The sequence below is a fragment of the Mobula hypostoma genome, chromosome 10 (assembly GCF_963921235.1).
Source record: "Mobula hypostoma chromosome 10, sMobHyp1.1, whole genome shotgun sequence".
Taxonomy (NCBI): domain Eukaryota; kingdom Metazoa; phylum Chordata; class Chondrichthyes; order Myliobatiformes; family Myliobatidae; genus Mobula; species Mobula hypostoma.
This window is the reverse complement of record NC_086106.1, coordinates 52,791,924-52,804,537: the sequence shown is the minus strand read 5'-3', so window position 1 is coordinate 52,804,537 and position 12,614 is coordinate 52,791,924. Positions and strand designations below refer to the sequence as shown.

General features: G+C 45.8%; 1 protein-coding gene across 2 annotated transcripts in view; it reads left to right on the top strand.

Moving 5' to 3' along the window:
- Positions 1–12,614, top strand: part of wdr44 (WD repeat domain 44) — a 93,854-nt gene that overhangs the window by 20,268 nt on the left and 60,972 nt on the right. For both annotated transcript variants that reach the window (XM_063060494.1, XM_063060493.1), the window contains exon 2: positions 5,940–5,970. In XM_063060494.1, the coding sequence (XP_062916564.1) occupies positions 5,940–5,970 (31 nt within the window). The remainder of the gene's footprint in view (positions 1–5,939; positions 5,971–12,614) is intronic.

Below are 12,614 nucleotides of genomic sequence, written 5' to 3'. Positions count from 1 at the left end.
GAGAGGGGAGACTGCCTTTTGTTGGCTGGTGGGATCTCTGTGCTGCTGGAGAGGGAAGACTGCCTTTTGATTGCTGGTGGGATCTCTGTGCTGCTGGAGAGGGGAGACTACCTTTTGATCGCTGGTGGGATCTCTGCTGCTGGAGAGGGGAGACTACCTTTTGATGGCTGGTTGGGTCTCTGTGCTGCTGGAGAGGGGAGACTACCTTTTGATCGCTGGTGGGATCTCTGTGCTGCTGGAGAGGGGAGACTACCTTTTGATCGCTGGTGGGATCTCTGTGCTGCTGCAGAGGGGAGACTGCCTTTTGATCGCTGGTGATATTGCTCTGTTGCTAGAGAGGGGAGACTGCTTTTTGATGGCTGGTGGGATCTCTGTGCTGCTGGAGAGGGGAGACTGCCTTTTGATCGCTGGTGGGATCTCTGTGCTGCTGGAGAGGGGAGACTACCTTTTGATCGCTGGTGGGATCTCTGTGCTGCTGGGGAGGGGAGACTGCCTTTTGATCGCTGGTGATATTGCTCTGTTGCTAGAGAGGGGAGACTGCCTTTTGATGGCTGGTGGGATCTCTGTGCTGCTAGAGAGGGGAGACTGCCTTTTGATGGCTGGTGGGATCTCTGTGCTGCTAGAGAGAGGAGACTACCTTTTGATGGCTGGTGGGATCTCTGTGCTGCTGGAGAGGGGAGACTGCCTTTTGACCGCTGGTGATACTGCTCTGTTGCTAGAGAGGGGAGACTACCTTTTGATGGCTGGTGGGATCTCTGTGCTGCTGGAGAGGGGAGACTACCTTTTGATGGCTGGTGGGATCTCTGTGCTGCTGGAGAGGGGAGTATGCCTTTTGATCGCTGGTGGGATCTCTGTGCTGCTGGAGAGGGGAGACTGCCTTTTGATCGCTGGTGGGATCTCTGTGCTGCTGGAGAGGGGAGACTGCCTTTTGATGGCTGGTGGGATCTCTGTGCTGCTCGAGAAGGGAGACTACCTTTTGATGGCTGGTGGGATCTCTGTGCTGCTGGAGAGGGGAGACTACCTTTTGATCGCTGGTGGGATCTCTGCTGCTGGAGAGAGGAGACTACCTTTTGATGGCTGGTTGGGTCTCTGTGCTGCTGGAGAGGGGAGACTACCTTTTGATCGTTGGTGGGATCTCTGTGCTGCTGGAGAGGGGAGACTACATTTTGATCGCTGGTGGGTTCTCTGTGCTGCTGGAGAGGGGAGACTGCCTTTTGATCGCTGGTGATATTGCTCTGTTGCAAGAGAGGGGAGACTGCCTTTTGATGGCTGGTGGGATCTCTGTGCTGCTGGAGAGGGGAGATTACCTTTTGAACGCTGGTGGAATCTCTGTGCTGCTGGAGAGGGGAGACTGCCTTTTGATGGCTGGTGGGATCTCTGTGCTGCTGGAGAGGGGAGACTGCCTTTTGATGGCTGGTGGGATCTCTGTGCTGCTGGAGAGGGGAGACTACCTTTTGATGGCTCGTGGGATCTCTGTGCTGCTGGGGAGGGGAGACTGCCTTTTGACGGCTGGTGGGATCTCTGTGCTGCTGGAGAGGGGAGACTGCCTTTTGATGGCTGGTGGGATCTCTGTGCTGCTGGAGAGGGGAGACTACCTTTTGATGGCTGGTGGGATCTCTGTGCTGCTGGAGAGGGGAGTATGCCTTTTGATCGCTGGTGGGATCTCTGTGCTGCTGGAGAGGGGAGACTGCCTTTTGATCGCTGGTGGGATCTCTGTGCTGCTGGAGAGGGGAGACTGCCTTTTGATGGCTGGTGGGATCTCTGTGCTGCTCGAGAAGGGAGACTACCTTTTGATGGCTGGTGGGATCTCTGTGCTGCTGGAGAGGGGAGACTACCTTTTGATCGCTGGTGGGATCTCTGCTGCTGGAGAGAGGAGACTACCTTTTGATGGCTGGTTGGGTCTCTGTGCTGCTGGACAGGGGAGACTACCTTTTGATCGTTGGTGGGATCTCTGTGCTGCTGGAGAGGGGAGACTACATTTTGATCGCTGGTGGGTTCTCTGTGCTGCTGGAGAGGGGAGACTGCCTTTTGATCGCTGGTGATATTGCTCTGTTGCAAGAGAGGGGAGACTGCCTTTTGATGGCTGGTGGGATCTCTGTGCTGCTGGAGAGGGGAGACTACCTTTTGAACGCTGGTGGGATCTCTGTGCTGCTGGAGAGGGGAGACTGCCTTTTGATGGCTGGTGGGATCTCTGTGCTGCTGGAGAGGGGAGACTGCCTTTTGACGGCTGGTGGGATCTCTGTGCTGCTGGAGAGGGGAGACTGCCTTTTGATGGCTGGTGGGATCTCTGTGCTGCTGGAGAGGGGAGACTACCTTTTGATGGCTGGTGGGATCTCTGTGCTGCTGGAGAGGGGAGACTACCTTTTGATGGCTGGTGGGATCTCTGTGCTGCTCGAGAGGGGAGACTACCTTTTGATGGCTGGTGGGATCTCTGTGCTGCTGGAGAGGGAAGACTGCCTTTTGATTGCTGGTGGGATCTCTGTGCTGCTGGAGAGGGGAGACTGCCTTTTGATGGCTGGTGGGATCTCTGCTGCTGGAGAGGGGAGACTACCTTTTGATGGCTGGTGGGATCTCTGTGCTGCTGGAGAGGGGAGACTACCTTTTGATCGCTGGTGGGATCTCTGTGCTGCTGGAGAGGGGAGACTACCTTTTGATCGCTGGTGGGATCTCTGTGCTGCTGGAGAGGGGAGACTGCCTTTTGATCGCTGGTGATATTGCTCTGTTGCTAGAGAGGGGAGACTGCCTTTTCATCGCTGGTGGGATCTCTGTGCTGCTGGAGAGGGGAGACTGCCTTTTGATCGCTGGTGATATTGCTCTGTTGCTGGAGAGGGGAGACTGCCTTTTGATGGCTGGTGGGATCTCTGTGCTGCTGGAGAGGGGAGACTGCCTTTTGATCGCTGGTGATATTGCTCTCTTGCTAGAGAGGGGAGACTGCCTTTTGTTGGCTGGTGGGATCTCTGTGCTGCTGGAGAGGGGAGACTGCCTTTTGATGGCTGGTGGGATCTCTGTGCTGCTGGAGAGGGGAGACTGCCTTTTGATGGCTGGTGGGATCTATGTGCTGCTGGAGAGGAGAGAGTGCCTTTTGAAGGCTGGTGGGATCTCTGTGCTGCTGGAGAGGGGAGACTGCCTTTTGATCGCTGGTGATATTGCTCTGTTGCTGGAGAGGGGAGACTGCCTTTTGATGGCTGGTGGGATCTCTGTGCTGCTGGAGAGGGGAGACTGCCTTTTGATCGCTGGTGATATTGCTCTCTTGCTAGAGAGGGGAGACTACCTTTTGTTGGCTGGTGGGATCTCTGTGCTGCTGGAGAGGGGAGACTACCTTTTGATCGCTGGTGGGATCTCTGTGCTGCTGGAGAGGGGAGACTGCCTTTTGATCGCTGGTAATATTGCTCTGTTGCTAGAGAGGGGAGACTGCCTTTTGATGGCTGGTGGGATCTCTGTGCTGCTGGAGAGGGGAGACTACCTTTTGATCGCTGGTGGGATCTCTGTGCTGCTGGAGAGGGGAGACTGCCTTTTGATCGCTGGTGATATTGCTCTGTTGCTAGAGAGGGGAGACTGCCTTTTGATGGCTGGTGGGATCTCTGTGCTGCTGGAGAGGGGAGACTGCCTTTTGATCGCTGGTGATATTGCTCTGTTGCTGGAGAGGGGAGACTGCCTTTTGATGGCTGGTGGGATCTCTGTGCTGCTGGAGAGGGGAGACTGCCTTTTGATGGCTGGTGGGATCTCTGTGCTGCTGGAGAGGGGAGACTGCCTTTTGATGGCTGGTGGGATCTATGTGCTGCTGGAGAGGGGAGACTGCCTTTTGATCGCTGGTGATATTGCTCTCTTGCTAGAGAGGGGAGACTACCTTTTGTTGGCTGGTGGGATCTCTGTGCTGCTGGAGAGGGGAGACTACCTTTTGATCGCTGGTGGGATCTCTGTGCTGCTGGAGAGGGGAGACTGCCTTTTGATCGCTGGTGATATTGCTCTGTTGCTAGAGAGGGGAGACTGCCTTTTGATGGCTGGTGGGATCTCTGTGCTGCTCGAGAGGGGAGACTGCCTTTTGATGGCTGGTGGGATCTCTGTGCTGCTGGAGAGGGGAGACTACCTTTTGATCGCTGGTGGGATCTCTGTGCTGCTGGAGAGGGGAGACTGCCTTTTGATCGCTGGTGATATTGCTCTGTTGCTAGAGAGGGGAGACTGCCTTTTGATGGCTGGTGGGATGTCTGTGCTGCTGGAGAGGGGAGACTGCCTTTTGATCGCTGGTGATATTGCTCTCTTGCTGGAGAGGGGAGACTGCCTTTTGATGGCTGGTGGGATCTCTGTGCTGCTGGAGAGGGGAGACTGCCTTTTGATGGCTGGTGGGATCTCTGTGCTACTGGAGAGGGGAGACTGCCTTTTGATGGCTGGTGGGATCTATGTGCTGCTGGAGAGGGGAGACTGCCTTTTGAAGGCTGGTGGGATCTCTGTGCTGCTGGAGAGGGGAGACTGCCTTTTGATCGCTGGTGGGTTTGCTCTGCTGCTGAAGTGGGAAGCCTGTATGTCCTGCCGCTGCACCAGGAGAATGTTACCCATGTTTTCTGCATTATGGATATGGACTTGGACTATTGACTTTTTTCAATCTTGTTTTTGTAATCATCTGTGTTTTTCGATCTATCTTCCTCTTTTTTTGAGTGTGCAGGGGAGGAAGATTTGGGGTCAATGTGCCTGTTCCATTTTTGTTTTTTTTGTGCGGGGAGTGAGGATTTGAGGATTGGTGATCGAGCTGTCATTTTTTTCTTTCTTTGTTTTGTGGCTATCTGAAGAAAAATTTCAGAGGCGTATACTTTGATAATAGATGGACCTTTGATGCAGCCAGTCCACTACATGACTATAGAAGTTTGTCAAAGTTTTGGATGTCATGTTGAAACTCTGCAGAAGTGCTGTCGTACTGTTTTCTTTTTAATTGCACTTAAACACCAGGCATAGGACAGATTCTCTGAAATAATAACGCCAAGGAATTTAAAGCTGCCACCCCTCTCTGCCTCTGATTCTCAGATGAGGACTGGCTCATGGACCTCTGGTTTCCTTCTGATGTCAATAATCTGCTCCTTGGTCTTGCTGACATTGAGTATGAGGTTGTTTATTTGACAACACTATTCCATCTGGAATTGACATGGAAGACCAGAAGGATAATTCTAGAATCGCAGACTTAGTTGTGAATAAAAGTCAGATTTTAATGTCAGGGAGATCAAGCAGAGGGGATTTAGAGGCGTGAAGATATAACATGAAAAGAGGTGGTTAATCAAAACAATTATTTTGACCTGCTGAAACAAGAATTTTGGTCTTTATATCAAATAAGTGGTTTCTTGTCTACCTTGAGGAAATGCTCAAGGTATTTAATACATAATAGATATGCATAGGGGATTTTGTTTAAAATTCTGAACATTTGTACACTTATTTGCAGACAAACAATTTGAAATCATTTTGCTGATGCATAATGATACTTGGCTTATTTGGAAACGACTGAGTTATTTTTATTCACAATGATTTTTGTTTGCAGTTTTTGAGATAAGTGTGATGCTTCTAAATCATTCCTTTCAGTTTTAGAGAATTCTAATTTCAGTACGGAAAATTTCCTGTTGGAACAGCAGAACTGGTGTCTAGAGATGAAAGACTGGAGACAGAAACATAGAAAACCTACAGCGTAATACAGGCCCTTCGAAATTTGGAATCTGGAGCAAAAAAATAAATTGGGAAAAACTCAGCAGGTCAGGCAGCATGTGTAGAAGCACAAAGATGGTCAGCAAAGAATTGATGTTTAGCTGCTCTTTCTATGTACTTGTGAAAGCAACAATGTATTTCTTTGACTCCTAGTTCAGAGCAATGCGCAGGTTGTGGTTGCCATTAACTGTAAAATGAAGATGTTGCAATTATTACAATGTCAGAATAACACCTCTTTATTTCCCCTCTTCCCTTAGGTCACCAACAAAGATCATTACCTCAACCAAGGTACGTACTGCAAGTTCACCTTCTTATCAAAATCTAGCAAACAGGGTAGGTTTTGAAGACTAGAGCTCTGGTCCTCTCCCCCTATTCTAATAACTGGAAGGGAGAGTGGGGATTGGTAAGAATGAACGAATAAACCTAAAATGAAAAGCTATAATTTAGGAAATCAAATTGGGTTTGTCTGTTACTACATCAGGAAAGATCCCAGAGCCATCTGTGGCAAGTACTAAATGAAAGTGCACAAGCATGGGCGTGCAGATGGAAGCTGACCTGGTGTTCATATTGTGTTTTTACTGTAGCCTACTTGGGTGTGAGCTTGTTTCAGGAGAAGTAAATGTATTCAAATTAAAGGTTATTCACATGGTCTAATAGTACACTAGGGGTCATGAGTTATTCATGTGGAATCCTTAGAGTTGTAAACTAAGTTATTTTGTTATGCTAAGTTACCATTGTGGTTCAAAGAGTCACTTCCATGTGTAAATTATCAATATTTCTTTCTTAGACTATATTCTTAAAACATTTCAGGTTTTGCTGCCTGTGGTGAATTGTTGGTATTGAGTACCTGATATATTTGCTAACATCAATCCTTCATTCAAAAATAATTAATTCTTCTGGAGCACTTTGGTTCCTCTCCAATTTTGACATATTATTTTAAAGTTGCTATTTTCTTTAGTGCTTAGATAATAACTCCAACAATACTTAATTGGTACATCTCTCGGTGCCACCCTGCAGAATGCCAGTTTGTAATCGTACTCATGATCCTTGAGCCAGAACACTTGTAAGTGTGTATCCTGTCAATTTTTAAAAAAAGACATCTGCTCATACTATGCTGGGAACCTAGAGTAAGCTCCTGCTCTTCCTGTTGCTGCTACATCAGGAAGCTGGATGGCAGAAATATGGTGTGATTAAGCACTGGATCCATTTTCCATATGATGTGAATATCTGTCCACTGGTACTGCCTGAATAATGAGTTGCCCCATGGCTCACTGGTGAGAGATCTGGTGTCGACTGGGTTGAGAAGAACACTCTGCCCTAATCCCTCTTGCGCCAATTGTTCACCACTGAGTGGAATTGTACAGCTCAGTTTTGCTGCCTGCCAGCTCTATGACTGCAGCTCATGGACTGGCAGTAGCTACTCCATGATCTCCTGTGGTTGCTGTCTTTGCCACCTGTTTTCTCGCCAGTCTACAGATTTCACTGTGGTAACATTCTTGCCAATGGTTGTTAGTGTCCCATAAAATCAATCCCATAGTATGTTAACCTTATGGTGCGCAAATGTTCCTCAACTCGTGAAATGTACAGTATCTGTTTTCTTAGAGCAGATCACTTCATGCTAATATCTCAGAAGTCAGAATCTCTCCTGCATCTTTTTATAACGTCATGCATTAACCCTTATAAACCTACTGTCCCTTTACAGAGAGTAATCTGTAGATTGCTGTGTTTGACATGCTGTTTTTTTTAAACTTCCTCCCTAGCTCCTGAAATAGTTATGTTAGATGTATTCTGGTCATTCTTGCTCAAATGAGAGCAATGAATCAAGTCTCTTTTCTATCTCAACCCCAGCACCACCTCATAACGTCCCAAATCTTCTCCCTGATAGACTTCACAACATCAAGAAGGATATGTACTGTGGAGAACTGGTATTGATGGTTACAAGAATGTTTTTCCTGATTGATAAATAAGCATTCTTGTACTTTGCTGTGCTTCCCTGCAACATTTGCCGACAGCATCAAGAGCAGGACAATATCTGGGTAGCAGCAGGACCACTCAAGGATGAAGGAGGGAACTTTTATGTGGAGGCAGAAGAATCAGAATCAGGTTTATTATCACTGGCACGTGATGTGAACTTTGTTAACTTGGCAGCAGTTTAATGCAATACATAATCCAGCAGAGAGAAGATAAAAAAATAAATAAAATAAAAAGTACTAATAATAAATAAACAAGTAAATCAATTATGTATATTGAATATATTTAAAAACATGCAAAAACAGAAATACTGTATATTTTTTAAAGAAGTGAGGTAGTGTCCCCAGAGCTTCAATTTCTCTTTAGGAATTGGATGGCAGAGGGGAAGAAGCTGTTCCTGAATCGCAGTGTGTGTGCCTTCAGGCTTCTGTACTTCCTACCTGATGGCAACAGTGAGAAAAGGGAATGCCCGGGGGTGCTGGAGGTCCTTGATAATGAACGTTGTCTTTCTGAGACACCGCTCCCTAAAGATGTCCTGAGTATTTTGTAGGATAGTGTCCACAGTGAGAGCTGACTAGATTTACAACCTTCTGCAGCTTCTTTCGGTCCTGTGCAGTAGCTCCTGCATACCAGACAGTGGTACAGCCTGTCAGAATGCCCTCCACGGTACAACTGTAGAAGTTTTTGAGTGCAAACACGAGGAAATCTGCAGATGCTGGAATTTCAAGCAACACACATAAAAAATGCTGGTGAACGTAGCAGCATCTGTAGGAAGAGGTACAGTCGACACTTCGGGCCAAAATCCTTTGTCAGGACTAACTGAAAGAAGAGATAGTAAGAGATTTGAAAGTGAGAAGGGGAGGGGGGAGATCTGAAATGATAGGAGAAGCCAGGAGGGGGAGGGATGGAGCCAAGAGCTGGAAAGTTGATTGGCAAAAGAGATATGAGAGGATCATGGGACGGGAGGCCTAGGGAGAAAGAAAGGGGGAGGGGGAAGCCCAGAGAATGGGCAAGGAGTATAGTGAGAGGGAGAAAAAGGAGAGAGAATGAATGACAGACAGATGGGGTATGGAGGGGAGGTGGACCGTTAATGGAAGTTAGAGAAGTCAATGTTCATGCCATCAGGTTGGAGGCTACCCAGACGGAATATAAGGTGTCGTTCCTCCAACCTGAGTGTGGCTTCATCATGACAGCAGAGGAGGACATGGATAGACATATCAGAATGGGAATGGGACATGGAATTAAAATGTGTGGCCACTGGGAGATCCTGCTTTTGAGTGTATTCGTTGACATGCCAAATCTCTTCAAACTGCTAATGACATATAGCCACTGTCTTGCCTTCTTTATAACTACATCAATATGCTGGGACCAGGATAGATCCTCAGAGATCTTGATGCCCAGGAACTTGAAGCTGCTCACTCTCTCCACTTCTGATCCTTCTGAGGATTGGTATGTACTGCTTTGTCTTACCCTTCCAGAAGTCCACAATCAGCTCCTTCGTCTTACGGACGTTGAATGCCAGGTTGTTGCTGCAGCACCACTCCACTAGTTGGCATATCTCACTCCTGTACACCCTCTCATCACCACCTGAGATTCTACCAACAATGGTTGTATCGTCAGCAAATTTATAGATGGTATTTGAGCTATGCCTAGCCACACAGTCATAAGTATACAGAGAGTAGAGCAGTGGGCTAAGCACACACCCCTGAGGTGTGCCAGTGTTGATCATCAGCAAGGAGGATATATTATCACCAATGCGCACAGTTTGTGGTCTTCCGGTTAGGAAGTCGAGGATCCAATTGCAGAGGGAGGTACAGAGGCCTAGGTTCTGCAACTTCTCAGTCAGGATTGTGGGAATGATGGTATTAAATGCTGAGCTATAGTTGATGAACAGCATCCTCACGTAGGTGTTTGTGGTGTCCAAGTGGTTTAAAGCTGTGTGGAGAGCCATTGAGATTGTGTCTGTCATTGACCTATTGTGGTGATAGGCAAATTGCAATTGGTCCAGATCCTTGCTGAGGCAGGAGATCAGTCTAGCCATGACCAACCTCTCAAAGCATTTCATCACTGTAGATGTGAGTGCTACCGGGCGACAGTCATTAAGGCAGCCCACATTATTCTTCTTAGGCGCTAGTATAATTGTTGCCTTTTTGAAGCAAATGGGAACTTCTGCCCATATGGGAGAAGTATTAAATGAATCTTTTGCATCAGTACTTACCAAGGAGAAGGTCGTGGAAGATAGGAAGTTCAGTAAGGAGCAGGTTAATATGCTGAATAATTTCAAGATAAAGAAGAGGGTTGGGTCTCTTATAGAACATTAAAGTAGATAATTCTTCAGGGTCTGATGGAATATGCAATAGATTATAAAGAAGGCAAGAGATGACATTGCTGGGCCTTGACCAATGTCTTTGTATCCTCTCCAGTCGCAGGAGAGGTCGTGGAAGACTGGTGAGTAGCTGATGTTGTTCCATTATTCAAGAATGGCAATGGGATAATACTGGCCTCTGTAGACTGATGAACCTAACCTCAGTGATAGGGAAGTTACTGGAGAGTTTTCCTAGGGATAGGGTTTATGATTATTTGGAAAACCATGGCTTAATTAGGAACAGTCAGCATGGCTTTGTGCAGGGCAAGTCGTTTCTTACTAATTTACTTTTTGAGGTGGTAACGAAACTGATTGAAGGTGGAGCTGTGGCTTTTGTCTATTTTATTAGTGTTTGACAAGGTCCCTCATGGGAGGCTCATCGAGAAGATTAAGTGAAATGGAATCCGCAATGATTTGGTTGTTTGGGTTCAGAATTAGTTTCTCTGTAAATGGCTACAAAGGTTGAAAAGGTGATTAAAAAAGGCATATGGCATGCTTGTCTTTATCAATCAAGGAATTGAGCTCAAGAGTTAAGAAGTAGCTTTATAAAACTTTGGTTAGGCTGCATATGAAGTATTGCATTCAGTTCTGATCACTCGATTTGAAGAAGTAATGTCAAGGCTTTGGAGCGGGTATGGAAGAGGTTTACCAGGATGCTGCCTAGATTAGAGGACATATGCTATAAGGAAAGATTGGACAACCTTGAGTTATTTTCTTTGTAGTGGTTGGGGAAAATCTGGCTGTTCACAGATTTATGAAAGATACAGATACAGTATCTTTTTATCCCGGGTTAAAAAGCCTAATACCAGAGGGCATATATTTAAGGTGAGGGGGTTAAGTTTAATGGAGGTATGTCGGGCAAGATTTTTTTACAGAGTGGTGGGTGTCTAGAATTTGCTTCCTGGAGTGATGGTGGAGGCAAATATGATAGAGTTGTTCAAGAGGCTCTTAAGTTGGCACACGAATGTACAGGAAATGGGAGAATATGGACAGGAGGGATTAGTTTAGTTGGGCATTTGATTTACTAATTTAATTATTTCAGTATGATATTGTGGGCCAAATGGCATGTTCCTGTGCAAAACTGTTCTATCATGTTCTCCTGGTTTCCCAAAAGTGTTATTGTCCTCTTTAAATATTCAGTACTGGCAAGTGATTTGAGAACATTGCAAACTTGGAAGATAGCTGCACTGCCTCTCTCTTCATCCTACTAAATTATGGAAATTGTCACTGCTCTATGTTGAGTAGTGACTCCAGCCTCCAGTCATTCCAAAACCCAAAGTTCAAGTTTGCACAAGTTGAACCACTTCCTACAAATGTTATTAACCAGGAAATGTGAAGTGTCCATGAATTCCCACATGGCATTGGAATTATCGGCATCTGGTCACAGCTGAGTACCAGTTTGCTGCTTCAGTTATGAAGTTGCCTTTGTTTTCCCTTTGCTTAAATTACATGAACCTCCTTCCTCTTTACTGAATTCATGCTCCCACTAGGCTTGCATGATATTCCATTCAGCTGACGTTGGTTGTTGGCTGTCATCTAGTATTAATGTTACAGTAAAGTTGGATCATGGATATATGTAATTCAATGCAAATATATCATTTTTCTACACCATGTTGTTGCTTAATTTGGTATGCAAAAGCAGAATCACTGATTGCTTTACATTGAATTTCTGTATTTGTATAACATGAGTAACCCTCCCATGCATGTTTGAATGTCAATAATTAACAATAGTCAATTATTGACATTCAACCATATGTGAATTCCTATGAAGTATAAAAAATGTTTGTTTCCAATTTAGTCTATAGTTTATCTTTATTTATGTTAAATGATAATTCAATTTATATTTCCTTCTTTATTCTTGCCTTGGCTATATCTAAATCTCTGACTCATTCCTTTAGTGGCAATGACTTTGCATTCTTCTTGGTCCAATGTCTTACAGAGTTATGTAGCATGGAAACAGGTCTTAAGCCTAATTTATCTTTCCCAACCAAAGAGCCTTGCAGAGCTAGTCACATTTGCCCGTGTTTGTTCCATATACCATTAAACCTTTACTATCCATTTAGCTGTCCAAGTATCTTTTAACATTTAATTGTATCTGCCTCTACATAGCCACCATCCTCTGTGGAAAAACTTGCCTCTCAGCATCTCCTATAAATCTTGCTCCCTCATCTTAAATGTATGCTGAGTATCCTCAGAAAAAGACTGTGATCATACACTTTTATGTATGTCTGTCATGAGTTTCTAAGTTTTGAAAAGGTACTCCACCTTCTTTACTCCAGAGACAGCAGTCCCAGCTACCTAATCTCTTCTTAGTACTCAGACCATCCTATCCCTACAACCTCCTTATCAACCTTTTCTGTATTCTCTTGGTTAATCGTATTTCACCTGTAGCATGGCAACAAAATTGCACACAATATTCCATGTGTTGTCTCAGGAACATTTTGTATGGCTGTAACATGATGTCCTACCTCATGCAATCAGTGCATCTTTTTGATGAAGGCAAACTTGCCATATGCTGCTTTCACCATCCTGTCTGCATGTGTTACCACTTTCAGAGAATTATACACTTGTTCACAAATGTCTCTCTGTTGGACAA